General features: G+C 42.8%; 1 protein-coding gene across 11 annotated transcripts in view; it reads right to left on the reverse strand.

Annotated features, from left to right (window-relative positions):
* Window positions 1-661: 661 nt before the first annotated feature.
* The window catches only part of FNBP1 (formin binding protein 1), an 83,223-nt gene continuing 61,240 nt past the window's right edge, over window positions 662-22,644 (reverse strand). The window contains exons 10-17 of one of the 11 annotated variants that reach the window (XM_070758639.1): window positions 21,671-21,853; window positions 9,431-9,445; window positions 5,874-5,983; window positions 4,829-4,961; window positions 4,208-4,332; window positions 3,351-3,487; window positions 2,478-2,636; window positions 662-1,985 (exon numbers count right to left, since the gene is read on the reverse strand). In XM_070758639.1, the coding sequence (XP_070614740.1) occupies window positions 1,972-1,985; window positions 2,478-2,636; window positions 3,351-3,487; window positions 4,208-4,332; window positions 4,829-4,961; window positions 5,874-5,983; window positions 9,431-9,445; window positions 21,671-21,853 (876 nt within the window). In that variant the 3' untranslated portion in view covers window positions 662-1,971. Of the gene's footprint in view, window positions 1,986-2,477; window positions 2,637-3,350; window positions 3,491-4,207; window positions 4,333-4,828; window positions 4,962-5,873; window positions 5,984-9,430; window positions 9,446-21,670; window positions 21,854-22,644 lie in introns of all 11 variants that reach the window. The other 10 variants (XM_070758638.1, XM_070758643.1, XM_070758642.1 and 7 more) reach the window with 10 other exon arrangements.

The raw sequence follows: 22,644 nt of genomic DNA on the forward strand, positions 1-22,644 counted from the left end.
TGCCTGCTCTTAAAGCCACCGAGGTTGAGAAACCCTACATCAGACCATACGCCCGGGGAAAAAAAGCATCCTTAATTTTTAGTAAGTGGACTGTAGGATGAATGGGACCTGTTATCCATAGGCACTTGCTAGAATGGAAATCTAAATTCCTTCCTGCGGGAGGGTTGTAGACCACGTCATGGAGGTTTTAGCATAGATGAGGTGGTGGCGAACTCCATGGGTATCTACAAACCTCTCTGATTTGGCCATCTCACCATCCCCCAAACCTCTGAACCGCTTTCTGCAAGTTTTCAGGCTATGTGAAACTGCTTGAACCCAGGTCCAAAAGAGGGTGTTTGGTCTGGGCAAGGCACGCCTTGGGCTCCCCATCGATTGCCAAAGTCTGCAGCTTCATTTATACATAACGCTCAGACTCTACTTCAATATACACTGCTCAAAAAAACCAAAGGGAACCCTTAAACAACACAATATAACTCCAAGTCAATCAAACGTCTGTGAAATCAAACTTAGACAGTTTGATTTCACAGACGTTTGATTGACTGGGAGTTATATTAGGAAGCAACACTGATGGACAATCAATTTCACAGGTTGTTGTGCACATTCAACTTTGTACAGAACAAAGTATTCAATGGGAATATTTCATTCATTCAGATGTAGGATGTGTTATTTGGTGTGTTTATTTATTTATTTCTTTGAGCAGTATATATACCTTGGTTAGGGGAGGTATTTTGCTCTCAAACCATGGCTTCTCCACTAACCCTGGACCAACCCAGACCATCATGATGCAAATCTTAAGTTAAATTTCTCCTGGGCTGGTTTGGAAGTAACGCCCCTCAAAATTAGCCAGGCTAAATTGAAGTGATGTCACAAGCCACCCAAGGAGCAACCCATGGCCAAAAGAGGTCCTTTCTATGACTCCATATGAGTCTCTGCTCTTGGAAGCTTGTTCTCCTTCCAAGGAGCCTCCTTTGGATCTGGGTGTGATGAACAGATGGAGAAATGGAGTCCCTCTACCACACCATGGTGTGAGACACACCAAGCCCAACCACTCACCCAACTGAGATGGAACACCCTTCGCCTTCTCCCCTGGAGAAAGTGGAACAGGAAACCCCTTGCCCGACTTCTATAAGTCTTTTCCAATCTAGGGTCCTCAAGGAAGGTTGGTCAACCTAACCAATGGACATGGAAGTCATTTCTCAACATGGCCAATGGACTCCCAATGGGAAACGTTTCCATCTCCTTCTTTGACCACCATGGGAAATCCTTTCCACTCCTCCATTTTCTCCTCAAAAGCCCACCCACTCCTAGCCAAGGGTCAATACATCTGCTGCCTTAAAACAAAAATTATTTGAGCCTTAGGCCCATGAATTAGCCGCGAACCAAACATACAATGTCAGATTTGGCGACAAAGCTTAGTTTCTATCTAGCGGTCAGACCCTCCATCTAATAACTTGGTTTCAAAGACCCCAGCTAGGGAAAGTCCCCCTGGTTTTCATCTTCTGTGTAGGGGACCTGTTTACAAAATCCTTTGAGGGACGAGGAGAAAAAGAGGCGAGGAAGGGAAACCGTGTGATCAGCCGATTCCATCCCGTCGCTGGAGGAGGAAAGGAAGAAGAGGGAGGATTCCACAGTTTGGATCCAGTGGTGGAGATCTCTTGAACCCAATCAAAGGTGGATCCGTCGGTGCCACGGCTCAAAGGCAGGTGAACGTTAAGAAGCAATGAAGGATGAGCTTGAAGGACAGTTTTAGAGCGGGGAGCTTTAATTCTCCTTCCATGGAGGACTTTTGAAATTCCTTAACTTCTCCTTCCCAAGCTCACCAGCGCCAGAAGTGGTTTCAAAAAACGGGACACGCGTTTCAAAATAATCGTAAAATCCAATCGTCCGTTTCGTTCTCCCATGGGCCCAGCTCGTCCCGAGGCTCTTGTCACAGCCTTTGACGATGTGTGGTTTTCTTCTTTTTTTTTGCCTTTAGGAATCTAAAACTAAGCAAACGAAAACAGAAAGATACAAAGGATAAAAGTAAGTCCTTGTCTTACAAGAGATCATTTAGTGTCCATTCAAAGATACGGCAAGGCTGGGAAAAGGGACCTAGGACCATTTTTTACACTGTAATCAACTAATCAATTGACCAATCAATTAACGGATCAATTAACCAATTAACCAATCAATCAATCAATTCATTAATCAATCAATCGACCTATCAATCAACCAATTAACCAATCAAACAATTCATTAATCAATCAATTGACCTATCCATTAACTAATCAACCAATTAACTAATCAATCAATTCATTAATCAATCAATTGACCTATCAATTAACTAATCAACCAATTAACCAATCAATCAATTCATTAATCAATCAATTGACCTATCAATTATCCGATCAATTAAATTCAGTTAACAACCATCTCGCTTTGCAAAGGAGGTTTCGGATTTAACTGTGGTCGTCAGCTGAGGACTGCCTGTATGTTACCTTTGGCATTCTTCTCCAAAAAGACCTCAACGTAAGACGTGGGGACGTAGCCTTCCTCATCTTCGTTCCTCCGGATGCGAGTCCATCCGTCTCCTTTGTCTTCCTCTATGACAAACAGAGTTTCTCCTTCCGTCACAGAAATGGTTCCTTCATTCTGTCCTGGAAGGGAGAAGCCAATGTGGGTTAGGACAAGTGAGTCACAAAAACCCCCACCTCTAAATTCCGTCACATCCTCTGCATCAGGGTCAATCCTGCCCTAAAGAGGCAGAAAATTGAGCACTTAGACCAGGAGTCAGCAATCTGTGGCTCTGGAGCCACATGCGGCTCATTCATCCCTTTGCTGCGGCTCCCTCTTGCCAGTTGGCTCCACAATTGATGGGGCTTTCGGTTAGGACAGGTAGAGGAAAAAGGACGCCGCACTAGGAAGAGACTCTATGGTGGGGGAACACCAGACTTCCAGTCAGCAGAAGATAAAGGATGTTGTGCTAGGAGGGGACTCTATGGTGGGGGAAATCGACTCTTCCTGTCAGCACAGGAAAAGGGATATTGTGATAGGAGGGGACTCTATAGTGGGGGAACCGGACTCTTCTGGTCGGCAGAGAAAAAGGATGTTGTGCTAGGAGGAGACTCTATGGTGGGGGAAATGGACTTCCGGTCAGCAGAAGAAAAAGGGCATTGTGCTAGGAGGAGACTCTGGTGTGCATGCGTGTGTGTATGAGAGAGAGAGAGAGAGAGAGAGAACTGGATTTCCGGTCAGCAGAGGAAAATGGCATGCTAGGAAGAGACTCTATGGCAAGGGAAGTAGATTTCCAGGGCGTGCAAGAATCTTTCACCAGAGGTTTCTGGGTCCCCTTTGGAGAATTCCTCCCTTACCGTCAAAGGTGTACAGAGCCTTGCAAGTGCCGATGGTGGGTAAGGGTTCCTCGTCATCAAATTCATCATCAAATTCCGTCGTCGGCGTTTTCATCTCACTCTCCTGGCTGGGTTCCTCTGTGTAACCGCCATCGGGACTGCTCAAGACAGGAAGAGGAAAAAGGAAGGCAACCACTATAGCAAACGCTCGGGTTGGCTGGAGAGGAGAAGGGAGGAGGCGCCGGCAGGTTATATGTATATAGGTTCAAATCCCAGTGAGCGTATGGCTAGCTGATGAGAGGAAACAACCTCGAAATAGATCAATTCTAGTCTCCCTTACATACATACATACATACATACATACATACATACATACATACATACATTTTTGTATATGTATATAGCATGTTTATGTGTGTGTTATTTATTTATTTATTTATTTATTGTTTGTTTATTTATTTATTTATTGGATTTGTATGCCGCCCCTCTCCACAGACTCGGGGCGGCTAACAACAGCAATAAAACAGTATATAACAAAATCCAATACTAAAAACAGTTAAAAACCCATTAATATAAAAAACCAAACATACATACATACATACCGTGCATAAAATTGTGAAGGCCTAGGGGGAAAGCGTATCTCAATTCCCCCATGCCTGGCAGCAGAGGTGGGTTTTAAGCAGCTTTCGAAAGGCAAGGAGGGTGGGGGCAATTCTAATCTCTGGGGGGAGTTGGTTCCAGAGGGCCGGGGCCGCCACAGAGAAGGCTGGGAATGCTTTCTTTTGAGGGCAGGTGAGGTTGCAAGGTTGGCATCTGAGAGAGCCACGCCCCAGACCTTTGCCATTCATGGATTCCCCAGGACAGTACAGGTACTGTACCTCTCTCGGTCTTGAACGCAGTTGGTGACGGTCAATGTGTTACTCTGGGGCTCGTATGCTCCACTCTGCCGGCGCATCACCTCCGTCCGGACAGGTAACCGACCTTCCACCTCTGCTAACCAGCCCTGAAGTAGAGAAGGAAGGAAAATGAGGGATTTTAATACTCTTGGGAGATAGGAGTGTTGTGGTCTGTCCACGTCCCATGTAACTGGTCACGTATCCCGAGTATTGAGAGGCGGTTGTGGTGCAGTACCTTGGGCCTGTACACTTGGCACCTGAGTCCAATAGCGAGGTTGGAGAGGATTTGTTGTCAGAGTTTGAAAGCCAACCGGAGCCTTCTATATCTCCCGAGGTGCACATGAGTGACTCAGGAAAAAAGGAGGAGCCTTTCCTTGAACCTAGGGCGCGCAGGGCTGCTAGAAGGCAGGAGTGGCTAAGCAAGAGGAGGTCTCTTTCCTCCTCGTCTGGGGAATTCTAGGAATTGAAGTCCACCCATCTTAAAGCAGGCTGGCTGGGGGATTCTGGGAGTTGAACTACACCCATCGTAAAGCAGGATGGGTGGGGAATTCTGGGAATTGAAGTCCACCTGCAGCAGTAACTGATTCTCGCTGAACTCCCTACCTCAAATTTCTGTACTTCCAGCCTCAGCTTCTCCAAGTTTTGTCCGAGTTCAGCTAACTTAGTGTCCACGCTCGCTGCGTCCCCCATTTGAGGGTTCTTGACGTAGACGTCTTTCATTTTCGTTAAGGCCTCCCTGTGAAGGAAAGAGGGTAGAACCACCATCAAGTCACGAACCTAAAACCACCCTCAACATCTCTTCAGGACTTGGAATATCTGTACTCATCCATTTGGAGCCTAAACACCCCCATGACCAAAGGCTGCTAGTTTTTTTTCCCGAGGAGAGGTCAAATGAGGACCCAGATTGTTCGGGGCAAGAGGCTGATTCTGTAAACTGTTTAGAGAGGGCTGTAAGAACACTAAGAAGCGGCATATAAGTCTAAATGCTATTGTCCTTCCTTTTCTCCCTCCCTTCTTCCTTCCTTCCTTCCTTTTCTCCCTTCCTTCTTCCTTCCTTCCTTCCTTTCTTCCTTCCTTTCTTTCCTCCCTCCCTTCTTCCTTCCTTCCCTCCCTCCCTCCCTCCCTTCTTTCCTTCCTTCCCTCCCTCCCTTCTTCATTCCTTTCCTCCCTCCCTCCCTTCTTCCTTCCTTCCTTCCAAGGTGGGTAAAATGTGGACCCAGACTGTTGGGGGCAAGAGGCTGATTCTGCCGTCAGACTTCTATGTTTCTATGTAAACTGCTTAGAGAAGGCTGTAAAAGCACTATGAAGCGGTATATAAGTCTCAGTGGTATTGCTATTCCTTCCTTCCTTCCTTCCTTCCTTCCTTCCTTCCTTCCTTCCTTCCTTCCTTCCGGTTGTCTCAGCCTTCCATCCTTCCCAGGTGGGTCAAATGGGGATTCAGACTGTTGGGGGCAAGAGGCTGATTCTGCAAACCGCTTAGAGAAGGCTGTAAAAGCAGTATGAAGCGGTCTATAAGTCTAATTGCTATTGCTATTTTCATTAGAGTAGACATACCCACACGGTCCCTGCAAAAGTTCTTCCTATGTTTTAGCCTCCAGCCCCACCAATCATCTTTGTGGCTCTTCCATGCACTCTTTGTTGGATCTACCTTTGATCCAGCTCTTTCTGAATATCCTTGTTGATCTCATCCACTTTTTGCTGGAGTTTCTTTCTACGTTGCTCCGGGGGAAGGTTACTATAATCTTCCGGTCCTCCTCCCTGAGGTTTGCAGGAAACATGGGGAAAAAAAGGAGAAAAAGAGGGAAAATGAAATCTCTCGATCGGGATGAAACCCCGTTACACCTGGGAATTTCATCTGCCTCTACAGCAATATTCCGACCCAATTAGCCATCAAAAGGTGTTGTCTTGGCAGACTTAAAAGCATTTCTTTAAAAAGGCAGCGGATTGGCTGTTGAACAGCCAATCACAGGGGGTTCCCGGGCTCTTAACTCTCTAAAAATATATTTATTCACCAAAGATGCCTCCAGGTTTTTCTTCTTCTTCTTTATTTATAAGACGAAGAAAAACCCGGGGGCATCTTTCGCGAATAGCTAATTTTACCAAAAAGGCTTCAAGCTTTTGTAAAACCACAGCTCCTTTCATCGGATGCAGAGAGCGGCTAGATTAATCTAAGGTTTAATTTAGGAGGAGGTCGGGTGAGAAACGGGAAGGAAAAAAGAGGTTTGGTTATGGATGAAGGGAGCTGCATTGGACAAAAGCTTCCTTTAATTAAATTTATGCAACCAACTTCATAACACTTGTCTGGGGAAAAAACAAAGTTCTTTTTTTGTTTTCTTTCACAACACGTCTCTCCTTTTAAGTCACTTTGCTCTGGGGAAAACCTATGAATGACCACTTCAAACGGTCACTGAACGAACAGTTATAATTCGGGGACCACTTCCGCAGAGGCGAAGGCACGATTGAAGTGGAATCGCCATGAGTTTTACAAGCCTTCGGGGTCGGATTAAGCAGAAAACAAGCTATTTTCTGGAAAGGAAAGTTTGCTGGGAGGTGGATGAAAACCTGGGCTGGGGATAAAACTTGGTTTCGGATTTCCAGATAGAAGATCTGGTTCATTTTGCTTTTCACCAACTTTTCCCGCACGGTTCATCCCCCCCCCCCCTGCAAAGAAATGTTTAATATTTCTTTCATCATCCTTCCATGGAAAGGAAGAAGGTTTTATACTGGTTATATTGCTTTGAATTTTCTCACGCGGAATGGAAGCCCTTCTGGTTACCAAATGAGCAAAGGTCTATGGAGGGATTGCCGTGGTTGTTCGGAGATTCCTAGAGAGGCCCCACGGAGGCTTCTCCCCGCCTTTTCCAGCCCTGTTTCCTCCCAGGAGATTGCTAGAGAGGCCCCACGGAGACTTCTCCCTGCCTTTTCCGGCCCTGTTTCCTCCCAGGAGATTCCTAGAGAGGCCCCACAGAGGCTTCTCCCTGCCTTTTCCGGCCTTCTTTCCTCCCAGGAGATTCCTAGAGAGGCCCCACGGAGGCTTCTCCCCGCCTTTTCCGGCCCTGTTTCCTCCCAGGAGATTACTAGAGAGGCCCCACGGAGGCTTCTCCCTGCCTTTTCCGGCCTTCTTTCCTCCCAGGAGATTCCTAGAGAGGCCCCACGGAGGCTTCTCCACACCTTTTCCGGCCCTGTTTCCTCCCAGGAGATTCCTAGAGAGGCCCCACGGGGGCTTCTCTCTGCCTTTTCCGGTTACAGTTTTGGAGGCTCGGGTTTGTAAGTGGAAAATGGTTCTTGAGAAGAGACAAAAAAATCTAGAACACCCGATTCTTATCTAGAAAAGTTCGTAAGTAGAGGCGTTCTTAGGTAGAGGTACCACTGTAAATTAAATTAAATTAATTGTGGGTTTCTAACTTAACAACTGCAGTGATTCACTTAACAACCACTGCAAGGAAGGTCATAAAATAGGACAAAACTTACTTAACAACTGTCTCACTTAGCGATGGGAAATTGGGGCTCCATTGTGTTTTGTAAATCGAGGACTACCTGTAGCGTCAAATCTGACCCACCAACTTATTCACCGTGAATCTATTTGCGCTAGAATGTATGATGAGTCTCCAAGTGAATAATAATCCCTTGTCACCAGCCCCAGGTTTCTTTGGAATTAAATGGAGTTATTCTTTTAAACGGTTTGGTTGAAATTTTGCTGGGAAGGGATTAAAAAGCGTTAGTTAGTTTGAGGAACTTTTGCGTGAAAGGCTGCAAAAAACCCCGTAGTTGGCAAATTAGCCAAGGCAAACGGATAACAAAGATTGCAACAGCATCTGTATAGTCCAGTTGTAATCATTACTGCTGAACTCAATGAAGGACAGAGAAGATTTTTTTTTTAAATCAAGGATGACCAATGTATATATTTCTGAGGATCTTTTGGGTAGGGTTTACTTTTGGGTGGGGGTTAATTTTGGAACGAATAGAGTTCTCTTTAATCCTAAGTGTATTTATGATAGTTGCAGAGCCCGTGGTCATTTGATTGAAAAGTGATGTGATACTATGAAAGTCTCATCCGGTTTGACTTCTACTTTAGGGCAATTTTACTTCAGAAGAATCAAATGTACAAATTGGAATAAAATGGTGTGATTAAAAAAAACCAGTCGTATTTTATCAGCTTGCTTTAACTTGCCGAAAACTTCTAGAGATATTTTAGTCCCTAGTTTAAAGATTTCTGGTAGGAATTAAAAGAAAAAAGGTCATTAAATTCAGAAATATTTCACTAAATGACCACTTTGCTTAGCATACAGATGTTCTGGTTGTAAGTTGAGGGCTATCTATACCAGCAATGGACAATGTAGAAGTTTTGTGCTGCTTTGCCAGCAAGCCCCAACAGGCCGATATTCCATTACACAAGTATCAAATATATTGAATATTTTCTGGACAGCTGGCTGCTTCAACTAGGAGGAAAACCTTTTAGCAGTGAAAGTGATACCACATATTTTTATTTTTTTTGGGGGGGGAATAGCAGATGGATGTTTTTTCAGTATGTTGCCAATTTGGGATAGTGACCGATTCCTTTGTAGGAGAAGCAAACCTTGAACTAACCACAATCTTCTTGCAATTTGTAAAGAACTCCCAAAACTTGCTATCCTAAATTTTCTTTAATTTGGGAGCATTGTTTATTTTTTAATAAGACATCTTATTTTTTAATAAGACATCATGAATTGGCCAGACTTTTCTCTGTTGTTTATTGAGTTCAACACTTAGTTTTCTCCACCTGTGGATGGAGAAAAGCCTCTTTTTAACCCAAAATTAAATTATTTTAAATCTGTTTCAAGGCCCGTCTGTCAGTTCAGAATGACAAGCCTATTATTTATGGGGCTTGTTTATTTTTTTACAGCCTGCATCACACCGGGCTTTCTGAAAGCCTTCTAATTAGACTGAAACTCTACAAGTTAATTCTTAGTAGTTCATTAGCAGCATGAAAATGGCGTCACCTCCATTAGATTCCAGACTTGCATATTCAAAGTTATCTGATAAAGGCCAAAAGAAAGGAAAAACACAAATAAACACACTCAAAAGACGCAAACACGCACAAAAAAGTAATAATCATTTTTCAACGTGGCTGTTTGGATAGGCTACACAAGTCACACAGAGATATAAAACGGCGATTTTATAATATATATACATATATATATATATACATGCTGGGATGGTGCTTACCAGCTTCAGGGAAAGCTTCGCATTTAAAACGGAGAAGGATGGAGAAGGGTGGGAAAAAGAGAGAGAGAAAGAAAAGAACGTATCAGAAAAAGGAGGCCAAGCTCGAAACGGCAAGTAATTTTAAAAAAACGATGCGAACGAACTGGACACACAGAATTTGTTCAGCTTGTGCAAATGGGACACTGCTTTTCACACAACTTTGCAAAGGTTCACAAGATCGTAAAGGGGCGAAAAAACCCCAATATTTGCCTTTGGTCTCCCCGTTGCCTAAAGATACAAATTCAGGCTTGTTATTTTTTCCTCCTGCTAACCAGTCTCAAAAGGCGATTTAAAAGTGGATGAATAATGCAAAGTCAACTGCTTCTGATTTAGATCTCTTTAGCTTTTTTTTTTTTTTAAAGTTTGCCAACTTTTTACATGTAGTTATTTATGATTTGTACCCATTTTGGTATTTTTATGGCTTTAATTATTAGGGTCCGGTTTGCTGACCAGAGTGACCTGGGCTAAGATGGGCAGCTATAGAAATTGAATAAATAAAAGAAGAAAGAAGGAGGGAGGGAGGACGGGAAAGAGGAAGGAAGGGAGGGAGGGAAAAGGGGAAGGGAGGGAAAGAAGGAGGGAGGGAGGGAGAGAGGAAGAAAGGAAGGGAACAAAGGGAAAGGAAGGAGGGAGGGAAGGAAGGGGAAAGGGAAAGGAAGGAAGAAGGGAGAGAAGAAAAGGAATGAGAGAAGGAGGTAGCAAGGGAAGGAAGGAAAGAAACAAAGAAAAAGAAAGAAAGAAAGAAAGAAAATTATTAAGTGGCAGTGACAACTGTTTAATTCATTTTCTGTTTAGTTTCTAGGCAGGAAAGGAGGAAATTAAACATCTCAGTATCTCTCATTCCTTCCAATTTCCTTCATGATGCTATTCTTATTCTGCAAAATTCCAGTTTGACAATCAGGACATTCAAAACTGGAGTTTGTTGCACAATAGAAGAAGAAAAAAAGACAATTTGAAGGAGAGACCTGAAAAGAATGTAAAAACTCTTCTAATCCATCTCAAACTGCAACGGAGCTATCACTTTAAAAAAAAAACCACCCCTATTCTCCCAAAGATGTAAATAAGATTTTGTATTAATTTATAGTACAAAAACCTCACTAGAATGCACAGATATAAATTATTAGTTTAGCCTTAGGTGAAAGAAAATGAAACAAAACAAAAAAGGGTTGTTATTCCGATAGGTTACTAAAGACTTTGTTTTTTCAGCCATTGTTCAAAACAGAGCAATGTTAAGGCTTTTATCTGCCAGTAAAACCTTTTTAAGAGACTCGGAAATACGGCTTCCTGTCCTGGATTTTAAAATAGGTCAAATAATATCCTGCTGAAATGTCTAAAAATAAATGCTGGGAGTAAACCAATCTCTAAAAATAAACAAACCTTTTCTTTGCATGTAACGAGATAATACACCACCGTATTTTAATTTATCCAACTGTCAGAATGGATTTTTTTTTTAAACCCACCAGAGACCAATCTGAAAACCTATAAATCTAGCTGAGCCTCTTCTGGATGTTATCTTGTTGCTCTGGACTTAAAAGATTTTAACCCCCTTTTGCTTAGCGAACAATTCTTGCCTACTTTTACCCAGGTAACTTCCCTGTCTTTCTACACTCCATCAGAATTAAGAGCCAGGTTTTCAGTTTTATACACAGATTTTCTTCCAGTTTTCTCAATCCCCATGAATTGGTCCCGAAGATTAAAAAGCTGTGAGAACTGGTTTTGTTAAAGGCGAAGTGCTGGGACTAGGAACTGGGAATTGTAGTCTCCTCTTAAATCTGGAAGTCTACTTTGTTAATGTGAGAAAAAGAAGGAAGGTGTGTTATGTTTTGCTGGATTGAATTGTGCCAATTTAACATGTCAGCTAGGTGACTGAGAGTTGTAGTCCAGCTTTAGGCATGAAAGATGGCTAAGTGACTTTGGATCAATCATTTGAGGATGGTGAGTTCTAGTCCTGGCTTAGGCATGAAAGTTGGCTGGGTGACTTTGGACCAATCATCGGGACATTGGGAATTCTAGTTCCACTTTTAAGCATGAAAGATGCTTGTGTGACTTTGGACCAATCACCAGGAGATGGAGAATTCTAGTCCTGTCTTAGGCGTGAAAGCCGGCTGGGTGACTTTGGACCAATCACTGGGACAATGGAAATTCTAGTCCCACCTTAAGCATGAAAGATGCTTGTGTGACTTTGGACCAATCACCAGGAGACGGTGAGTTTTAGTCCTTCCTTAGGCATGAAAATTGAGTAACTTTGGTAAAGTTCCTTTCTCTCAGCCCAGCCCACCTCAAAGGGGTGTTGTTATTATGGGAAAAAAGAGGAGGAAGAAGGAGCATTTGCTATCTTGAGTTGTTTATAAAAAAATATAATAATAAAGGTGGGAGATAAATAATAAATAAACAACCTAAGGCATGGATCCATTCCTCTGGCAAGCTTCAACGTAGGTTTATCATGTCCCCCCCCTGCACTTACCTGCAACCCCCCACTCTTGAGGGTTGAACCTCTCATTTTATCGCGGCGTTTTGCATAATATATATATACATATACACTGCTCAAAATAATAAAGGGAGCACTCAAAGAACCCATCCTAGATCTGAAGGAATGAAATATTCTCCTTGAATCCTTTGCTCTGTACAAAGTTGGATGTGCACAACAGCAGGTGACATTGATTGTCCATCATTGTTGCTTCCTAAGTGGGCAGTTTGATTACACAGAAGTTTGATTGACTTGGAGTTGTATTCTGTTGTCGAAGTGTTCCCTTTATTTATTTATTTATTTATTTTTTGAGCAGTATGTATTAAATAAATGCAATCAACAGCCTCTCAGTCCCTCTCGCTCAACCCCGGCCCGCAAAATCCAGGCATCTCCCCTTTGCTGTCCCGTCCCAGCCCACCCCACAGCTGTGAACGTCTACAAAGACACAAGGCTACTACACATCTCTGACAGCGACATGCAGACTATTAAAAACTACGAGGGATGGTTGCCGGAGAGGAAAAACCACATCCCTCCGAGAAGCATGCGCTATGAGTCAAAGCTGGCCACTCTATCGACAGGGGAAAGTAACGAAGCTACGGATTTTGCCATCCAGCAAGGCCACTGCCTTTCAACGGTCACTCCATAGATGCTACAGGGCTGCACCACGTACACACATATATATATATACAGCGTTATCTACAGCTTACAAAACGAGGCGGGGGGGGGAGGGAGAGAGAGAGACGGAGGAGGAAGGGGTGAACGGAGAACAATTTTGCAGGAGTGGTGGAGGGTGTTTTTTGGTGTTAATATTATTAATATATATTTATTGCATCTACGGTGGAGGCTTTTAAACTGTCAACGTGACTGCCCAAAAGGTTCCAAAGAGTTTCTTAAAACTTTGCATGAGGGTTGATGGATAAAGAAAGTGGGATTCTTGGAAGGCGGAAAGTAATATATATGTGTGTGTGAAAGAATTGTCCAAAAAATGTTCCCAGTGTATTTATAAATGGAGAGGCAACAGCCATTGCGATCTCCCAAACGTTTAAAATTTATTTAAAAACTATTAAAATTAGCTAAGCTTTCGTTAGTTCTCTACTAACGTCGTCAGAGGGTTAAAATTCCCATTGAAGACTGTTGATTTTATATAATGCTGCTGAGCAAAGTGAGGGAAGAAACACGGCAAGAAACCCGAATACAGCAATCCCTCGCTACTTCGCGGTTCATCTTTCACGGATTCGCTATTTCACGGGTTTTCAAAGGGAGCTTAAATCCATTAAATCCATGAAAAATTTTAAATCCATTAAAAATTTATAAAATTCTTCTACTGTACTCTATTAAAGAAACTGGTAGGATATCACATGTCGTTCCAGCTGAGAAACATTACAGAATGACTGTTTAATGCAAAGGGTGGGTTTTAAAAGTCCAAATACTCCTTAAATACATTAAAAAAAAATATCTTTCCTCTACTTCATGGGAATTCGTTTTTCACGGGTGGTCTTGGAACGCATCCCCCGTGAAAAGCGAGGGATTACTGTATGCCAAGACATTTATACCTGTACCCGTGAAAATCTACGAGAACACACACACACACACACACACACACACACACACACACACACGTATATGTATATGCATATATATGTAGATTGTTCTGAGTTCGGGTTTTATATATATACACACACAGAGACACACACACAGAGAGATACACACATTTAAAATTTATGAAAAACTACTAAAATTACTAAGCTTTTGTTGGTCCTCTACTAATGTCGTCAGAGTATTAAAATCCCCATTGAAGACATAGTTGATCGTATATAATGCTGCTCAAATTGCTCATTGCCTGGGTCACAGGCCCACACCCTTCCTTCCCTTCAATGGGGATTTTAATACTCTGACGACATTAGTAGAGGACTAATGAAAGCTTAGTAATTTTAGTAGTTTTTAATAAATTTTAAAATGTTCCGGAGATCGCAATGGCTGTTGCCTCTTCTTTTATAAATACACCCGGAACTCGCATTTCAGGACAATTATATGTGTGTGTATGTATGTATGTATGTATGTATGTATGTATGTATGTATGTACGTATGTATCAGATGTTTTTTTTGCTGAATTTTTAAAATTAAGGGAGACTAGGATAGCACTATTTCTGCCTTGTTCTGGCCTCATCAGCTAGCCATACCCTTACTGGGATTTGATCCTGCAGCTTCTGCCTTGTAAGGCAGAGAATTAACCTCTAGGCCACAGGATCTGATCCCTTCAGCTTTGTACCAGGGAAGGGCTAAGTGTTTTTTCCCCCCCTGTCGGATCACCCAGGTATATTGAAGGAGCGTTACATATATACAGTTACTAGTCTGCCTTCCTTTTCATTATTAGCAAGAGGCTAGCCATACCCTTACCCTAGTTGATCCAACAGAAAAAACATATACTGTATATATAGTTGCTGCAGGTTCAAATCTCAGTAACGGTATGGCTAGCTGATGAGAGCAAATAAGCTCAAAATAGATCTATGCTAGTTTCCCTTCCTTTTCATTATCAGCAAAAATATCTATAATGCCATACAAAATCCTCCCCCCCCCCCCAAAAAAAGCTCTTCTGGAATTTTAATGACTTTAGAGTGACTTTTTAAAAAACCGAAACGGTTTGCTGTTACAGAAGTGGTAGCAACAGCATCATGCCTTTGTCAGCTTTGACCCCTTGAAGACGAGTGGACTTCAACTCCCAGAATTCCCCTAAGCCCAGGGGTAGGCAAAGTTGGCCTTCTATGACTTGTGGACTTCAACACCCAGAATTCTTGAGCCAATCATGCTAGCTCAGGAATTCTGGGAGCTGAAGAGCATGTGTCATAGAAGAAATAACTTTGAGCTTATTTGCTCTCATCAGCTAGCCATACCGTTCCTGGGATTTGAACCTAGGCCCACAGGGAATTCTGAGAGTTGAAGTCCACACGTCTTCAAGGCGGCCAAGGTTGAAAGTCTACATAACCACAAGCAAGAAATTCAAGAATAAAATTCCTCTGCACCCTTCCCAACTATATTCGTTTTATTCAAGGGGGGAGTGTTTTTTCCCTCAACTGTTTGAGATGGATACGGAGCAAAAGGGGAGTTGGGTCGGGCTCTGATTTCCCACAAGCACCTGCAAGAAGGCCAATAACCCTCCGGGCCTCATGTTGTCAGGATACAGCAGAGGGAGCCAATGGAGGGGAAGCCGCAAGCAAAATAACAGACACGCGGCAGTGCATGGAGAAGCCGGTGGATCTTGGCATTACTGGCACGTGGCAAACCATGATTCTCGTTTACAGCGGGCAAGAGGGCGGATTCCGAACGACTAGGTCAAAATGGCAGAGCCTCATAAGGAACAAATATATATATAATATATATATAATATATATATATGTGTGACTCGTAAGGCACATATATATTTTGGGGGCAAGGTAATTTTGCCAAATTTTGGCATGGGATTCATGAGCCGTAGCTTGCTGCCCACTGCAGTGAAACTCCTTTGTCCAGTTCTCTGGGTGGGAACAAGTCTACCAAGGACACGATTTAATTGCAGGTAGTAGTCCTCGTTTTAAGACCGTTGGCTTAGTGACCATTCAAAGTTACAACGGCATGGATCAGTAGCGGATTTCACTTACCTTCGCTACTTGTTCGGAACTGCGAACAACTGCACACGGTGTTCCTGTGCATACACAGATTGTCCGTGGTGACATCCGGGCAGGTAGGGGTGGGGCCTCCCATCACTTCTGCTACTGATTCACCTGAACCGGGGCAAACCAGTAGCAACCCACCATTGCTTACAATCACTGCAGCATCCTGATGCTAAGCTGTTCTACTGATTAATTTTTCTCGTTGTCAGGAAATCCTTCCTTTAGGGCAGGGGTCGATTAATCCAGATGTATTATTACAATTCAAAGTGTTGGTTATGACCTATAAAGCCCTTCATGGCACCGGGCCAGGTTATCTCCGGGACCGCCTTCTGCCGCACGAATCCCATTGACCAATTAGGTCCCACAGAGTTGGCCTTCTCCGGGTCCCGTCAACTAAACAATGTCGTTTGGTGGGACCCAGGGGAAGAGCCTTCTCTGTGGCGGCCCCGACCCTCTGGAATCAGCTCCCCCCAGATATCAGAGTTGCCCCCACCCTCCTTGCCTTCCGCACGCTCCTTAAAACCCACCTCTGTTGTCAGGCATGTGGGAATTAAAAAAATTCTCTCCCTTCCCCCTAGGCTTATAGAATTTATACATGGTATGCTTGTTTGTATGATTGGTCTCTTAAATTGGGGTTTTTTAGATTACTTTTTAATATTAGATTTGTTACATTGTTTTTTTATTGTTGTTAGCCACCCCGAGTCTTCGGAGAGGGGTGGCATACAAATCTAAATAAACTACACTAAACTAAACTATTATTATTATTATTATTATTATTATTATTATTATTATTATCATCATCATCATTATCATCATCATCATCATCATCATCATCATTCACCCCAGACAATTACTCTGGCAAATGGCCAGTTATTTGTTTCTCCCATCTTCTGGACATCTGGACATCAGCAAAGAGGGTTTCACTGCAGTGGTCATTCTGGCTCTTTAGTGGCACGTTTGCTTTTTAAATTCCCCGTTCGCCAGTGTTTTCCAATGTTTATGGTGTTTTTTTTAAGGCAACACTGCACGCGCCCTGGAGCTCCCCCATCCTCTCAAGATTTTGGGGGTGTCTTTTTGCCTCCTCCTGGGGTTTGCTTGCTGACGGCCGAATTGGACCTTGGCGCTAAGCCCACACATCCTCCCCTTGCAACGTTGCAAACAGATCAGTGGTTGCGCCGGCCATCCACGGCACTTACAATGTACTCCCTAGCTTCCACAGCATAGGTGGGTTTGCCTAGTCGCCTCTTCATGTGTTCTTTGTCAAAGTATAAAGACTGAGACTGTTGCTGAGCCAGCAAAAGAAAATACAGGTGTTAAAAAGAAAGGAGGAAGGAAGAGGAGGAGCAGAAGGAAGAAGAAACGCAAAGAAATCAAATAAATAAAGAGGACTGCATTCTTTGCACAGCAATAAAAGTTACCTCTCGCCGGAGCGTGATGAAAACCAAAACAAATAAAGATAATTTGAAACTGCGAGACGGTTAGCCAGGAATCGCCTACTGTAAAGAGGGCGGCCAGGTGATGAACCGCACACAGGTAGTCCTTGGGCTTATAACCGGGAATCAGGACGCCCGGCGCTAAGCCACACAGTTGTTAAGTGAGACATTCGTGCTGCAGACAATGAGTTGGCTTCATGGCCATGGAGTTTCGCTGAACGGCGGTGGGAGTTGGTTTAACAACCGTGAACGACAATCACCAAAAGGAAAAAACGTCATAAAATCGGGTCGATCACGGGATGACTCAGTGACCATATTGCTGGGCTTAATTAAGGTCGTAAGTCGGGGACTATCTTTATCGGCCCTCCAGGTCTCAGAAAAGATCTGAGAAAGAGAGATAGGGGTCACCCACATTAAATTTTCCTTCTTTTCATTTGTACTTTACGTGATAAGAATTTGAACACAAATTAAAAGGGGGGGGGGGAGTAAATTTTGTTCTAGGGATTGGGCCGTGGTTCCTTTTTACGAGAATTCCTTTAACTTCCCAGGTTTTTTGTAGCCCTGCAAAAAATAAGAAGGTGGAACGAAACTCGTTTCAGTCCTTATTAGCTATATGCTGCCTTAATTCTTCAGTTACAAGCAAACTGAGACTTGGCAGCATCTGGGATTTAACCAGGTTCTGATTTTCCAGGTTTAAGCTTGGTTTCTTCTGAGGATGCTGTGTTTGGGGGTGGCATAAATTGGATTTAACCCAACCAAGTTAGTATGTTTGGGATTTACCGATTTTTATGCCGCCCTGAGTCCTTAGATAAATAAATAAATTTAATGTTCTGGGTGATGCATGGTGTGAATTTCACATCTGAATTATATAGCTTTTGGTGACCCAGACAATTTAAGCTAGGTGGGAAACCCAACGATCGCCAAATTGTGTACGCAGGGTGGATGATCTAAAAAAAGTCACTGATCACAGGATAACTCACTTAGTGACTGTATTGCTGGGCCCAATTAAGGTCGTAAATCGGGGACTACCTGTATTGGCCCTCCCGGTCTCAGGAAAGAGCTGAGAAAGAGAGATAGGGGACACCCCCAACCCATGAAGCATTTAATACCAGTGGAACAGGACAGAGAAAACAGCTATCCCAGAAAAAAATAAAGAGACAACTAGCTAAAAAAAACCCAAAACCAACCAACTAACTAACTAACTACTCAACCCTGATTCCATGCAATGCTTTTAATCTACCATGCTGGACTTTTAAAACACAGCAACACCGATTTGATAGATTTGATCAAAAACCTATAATTGAAGAAGGGCATTGCATTAAATCGCATTTGGTAAACTTTCCTACGTTAGCTTAGAATCAGTGTTTCCCAACCTTGGCAACTTGAAGGTATCTGGACTTCAACTCCCAGAATTCCCCAGCCAGCATTCGCTGGCTGGGGAATTCTGGGAGTTGAAGTCCAGATACCTTCAAGTTGCCAAGGTTGGGAAACACTGGCTTAGATGACTTTTAGAAAATCCACCTAGCTGGCTGTCCTCGCAAAAATGCTCAATTTAGTGAATTTTCACGATTGTTTCCATGGCTTCAGTTCTCTCTTATCAGGGTCTGAATTATATCTTATTCCAAGCCAGGGAACTGAATAATTTATCCAGTCGCAGGAAAATCCCAATTCCCCCAATTAATAATAATAATTTAACACCCCTTGAATTAAGAAAACTAGCCTGGCAGCTTTTGGAGTTTTTGGAAACTTTTTGGAGTTTCCTGCAGTTTTGGAGATAATGTTTTACACCGAATTATAATCCATTCAATGTAGAAGTGACAGTATCCCGTCCTACGAAACACCAGCTAGTTGTTTAATTCCAGATAAATGAAATCCACATTAAATTTTCCAGCTTAGGTGGGGTTTCAGAGGGTGTGAACATCCTAATACAAAAAACAGCACTTGCTCCACACAGTATATTTCATTTTTCTTTCTAAATATGCCAAGCACCTACCAGATTTCTTCCGCAGGAACAAATAATCACAAGCTCTTAACCTGCGAGCAAACCAGGGCTGAAATAATACTAAGATAAAATCAACATCCCCCCAAAAAAGCTGAAAAAAGGGAAGAAATTAATTTCATTTTTTTTAGGTATTTGCGGCAGGCGGATTGGAAAAAGTATTAATTTGGACGATCACCATGTGATTGTGTACCCACAACGCACAACATCGAGAAAAGAATCAAAACATGGCAGATGATTAAAAACACTTTTTTGGGGATGCAAAACAGGTAAAGATAATTATATGGTAAGCGAAGGAGTCAATAACATCCGTCGGAATAGAAACCAGAAAGATAAAAAATGTCGGCTGGACAGAATTGTTTGCGACAAATTTTTAATGCCAGCACAACTTTGACTAGTTACTAAATGAACAGTTATGTCCAGGACGACCCTGATATACTGATCACATTTGATTGATTTGATGGCTAAACAGAATAACAGGGACCATAGAAATGTAGAAACCTAGAAGATTGACAGCAGAAAAAGACCTCCTGGTCCATCTAGTCTGCCCTGATACTATTTCCTGCATTTTATCTTAGGATGGATCTAGGTTTCTCCCAGACAGGTTTAAATTCAGTTCCTGTGGAATGACCAACCACGTCTGGTGGAAGTTTGTTCCAAGCATCTACTACTCTTTCCATAAAATAATATTTTCTCACGTTGCTTCTGATCTTTCCCCCAACTAACCTCAGATTGTGCCCCCTTGTTCTTGGTTTCACTTTCCTATTTAAAAACACTTGATTTAACCCTTTAACATATTTAAATGTTTCAATCATGTCCCCTCTTTCCCTTCTGTCCTCCAGACTCTACAGATTGAGGTTATGAAGTCTTTCCTGTTTTAAGTTTTATGCTTAAGACCTTCCACCATTCTTGTAGCCCATCTTTGGACCCGTTCAATTTTGTCAATATCTTTTTGGAGGTGAGGTCTCCAAAACTGAACACAGTATTATTCCAAATGTGGTCTCACCAGCGCTCTAAACAGCGGGATCACAATCTCCCTCTTCCTGCTTGTTATACCTTTAGCTATGCAGCCAAGCATCCTACTCGCTTTCCCTACCGCCTGACCGCACTGTTCACCCATTTGGAGACTGTCAGAAATCACGACCCCTAAATCCTTCTCTTCTGAAAGGACCTTGGAGGTCTTCTAGTCCAATCACTCGTTAATTAATATGTCAAGAAAATGTCCCTTTAGGTTTAATATTCTTCTTCTCCTGGGACGTGACTGATGTTGCAAGTAAATAATTTGCAGGATAGAGGGATCCAGTTTGTTGGGTTTTTTCCTTCTGGTCCCCACCAAAAAACACCGTGTTGTTTTTGTAAATCGAGACAGTCTTGACTTTTTTAATCCTAGCTTGCAAAACCCAGAGTGTCATTCCCCAAGGTTGGGAATTAGGCCTCCTGCAGTATTTGGGTACCCATGGTTGGAAAAAGCCAGGGACAAATACAGAATTGTAGTGTTGGAAGGGACCTTGGAGGTCTTCTAGTCCAACCCCCTGCTTAAGCAGGAGACCCTACACAACTTCAGAGAAATAGTTATCCAACATCTTCTTTAAAACTTCTAGTGTTGGATCATTTTTTTTTCCGGAACGCCATCACTCTACTAAACAAATAATTTCCTCAACACTGTCAGACTTTCTACTAAATCTGCACTTCTATTCTCCTAGTTTTTGTCATCATTCCTATCACCCATTTCCTCCCATTTTGACTTTATGACTGTAACTTGTTCCTTATATCCTAAGATTTTTTATTAATATTGCTTCTTCATTGCTTATTTGACCCCTATGACAATCATTAAGTGTCGTACCACATGATTCTTGACAAATGTATATTTTATTTTATGTACGCTGAGAGCATATGCACCAAGACAAATTCCTTGTGTGTCCAATCACACTTGGCCAATAAAATCTATCTATCTATCTATCTATCTATCTATCTATCTATCTATCTATCTATCTATCTATCTATCTATTCACCACTTCTGGAGGCAAGCTGTTCCACTGCTTAATTGTTCTGACTGTCAGGAAATTCCTCCTTAGTTCTAAGTTGCTTCTCTCCTTGTTTAGTTTCCACCCATTGCTTCTTGTTCTACCCTCGGGTGCTTTGGAGAATAGCTTGACTCCTTCTTCTTTGGGGCAACCCCTGAGATACTGTAAGGCTGCTATCCTGTCTCCTCTGGTCCTTCTTTTCATTAAACTAGACATCTACCCAATTCCTGCAACCGTCCTTCCTATGTTTTTATCTTAATCGTCTTAGTTGATCTTCTCTGCACTCTTTCTAGAGTCTCAATGTATTTTTTCTACCAGTGGTGACCACCAATGGATGCAGGATTCCAGGCGTGGCTTCACCAGGGCAGTGTATCCTTTCCCATAGACAAAGGTCTGTGTGACTTTTTTTGTGTGTGGTTTCCCCGTGGAGGTTTTTGACTCCGTGCCAACTTCTAATTCTCGGCATCTCACCGCCGAGCTACGGGTCTTACACACAAACACAAACACACACTATGGCCCTTCTACAAGGAAGGAAGAGGGATGTGGACATAACCCTTGATTTCCCCAAACGTCCCCACGTGCAATGGAAGAGGTAAGAGGAAAGCCGACAGAGACACCCAACAGAACTTACCCCGCGCTTTAGGCTCCTGAAGCAGTGGATTTTGGGTTTGGAGGTCATGAACTCGTTGAAGCGATGGGAGAGGGGTTCCTTTGGCTGCTTTGGGGACTGTGGGCCATTTGGAAGAGCAGAAGGCGAGGTAGAGGAAGGGGGAAGAGGAGGAGGCTGATAGGGGGGTGTTAAAAGGGACATAAGCTACGTATAAGAGATGGAGGAAGTGATAGAATTAAAAAAGAAAACAAAACAAACAACAACACAATGAAATCAAAAGGTTCAAAGAAACCAAACCTGGAATCAAATAAATCATAAATAAAGCACACACACACGCACACGGGAAAAAAAGCCAAACAAATCTACAAGCACCAAAAGGAAAATTAAAACAGAGAAGTGGGGGGAAAAATAACCCCAAACCTGCTGAAATCAAATTTCGGAAGAATTCTCTCCCCAGAAATGCCACGAACGTAGGCAAAGGAAAGGCAAAAATAAAATTTTTAAATTGTTGACGTCATGGGGTTTTCTTTTTTTCTTTTTAAAATCAGGAAAGCAAAGGGGGAGGGGGCAGGGGGGGGGAGAGAGAAAGAAAACGAGAGGAGGGGAAGAAGAATCGGAAAGGGGGTTTTCCCCAAAAGGAAAGCAGGATTAAAAAGCAGTTTTGGTGGGTTTTGTGGTTAAGAAGATGCATGCGGCATGCAGAACGAGACGCTAAGGTGGAACTAAGAAAAAGAAGGTGGCCCATCTTCCACTCCCAATTAGGGGATTAAATTAAAAAAAAAGGAAGTAGGGATAGGAAAGAATGAGGTCAGAATTGAATGAATCTTTTGTACTCTCTCAGCTTGGTATCTTTGGTACTCTCCTACATGGCATCAGACGAGAATACCTCCGGGACCGCCTTCTACTACATGAATCCCAGCGGCCGATCAGGTCCCACAGAGTTGGCCTTCTCCGGGTCCCGTCAACTAAACAATGTTGTTTGGCGGGGCCCAGGG

The sequence above is a fragment of the Erythrolamprus reginae genome, chromosome 8 (genome assembly GCF_031021105.1).
Source record: "Erythrolamprus reginae isolate rEryReg1 chromosome 8, rEryReg1.hap1, whole genome shotgun sequence".
NCBI classification, from domain to species: domain Eukaryota; kingdom Metazoa; phylum Chordata; class Lepidosauria; order Squamata; family Dipsadidae; genus Erythrolamprus; species Erythrolamprus reginae.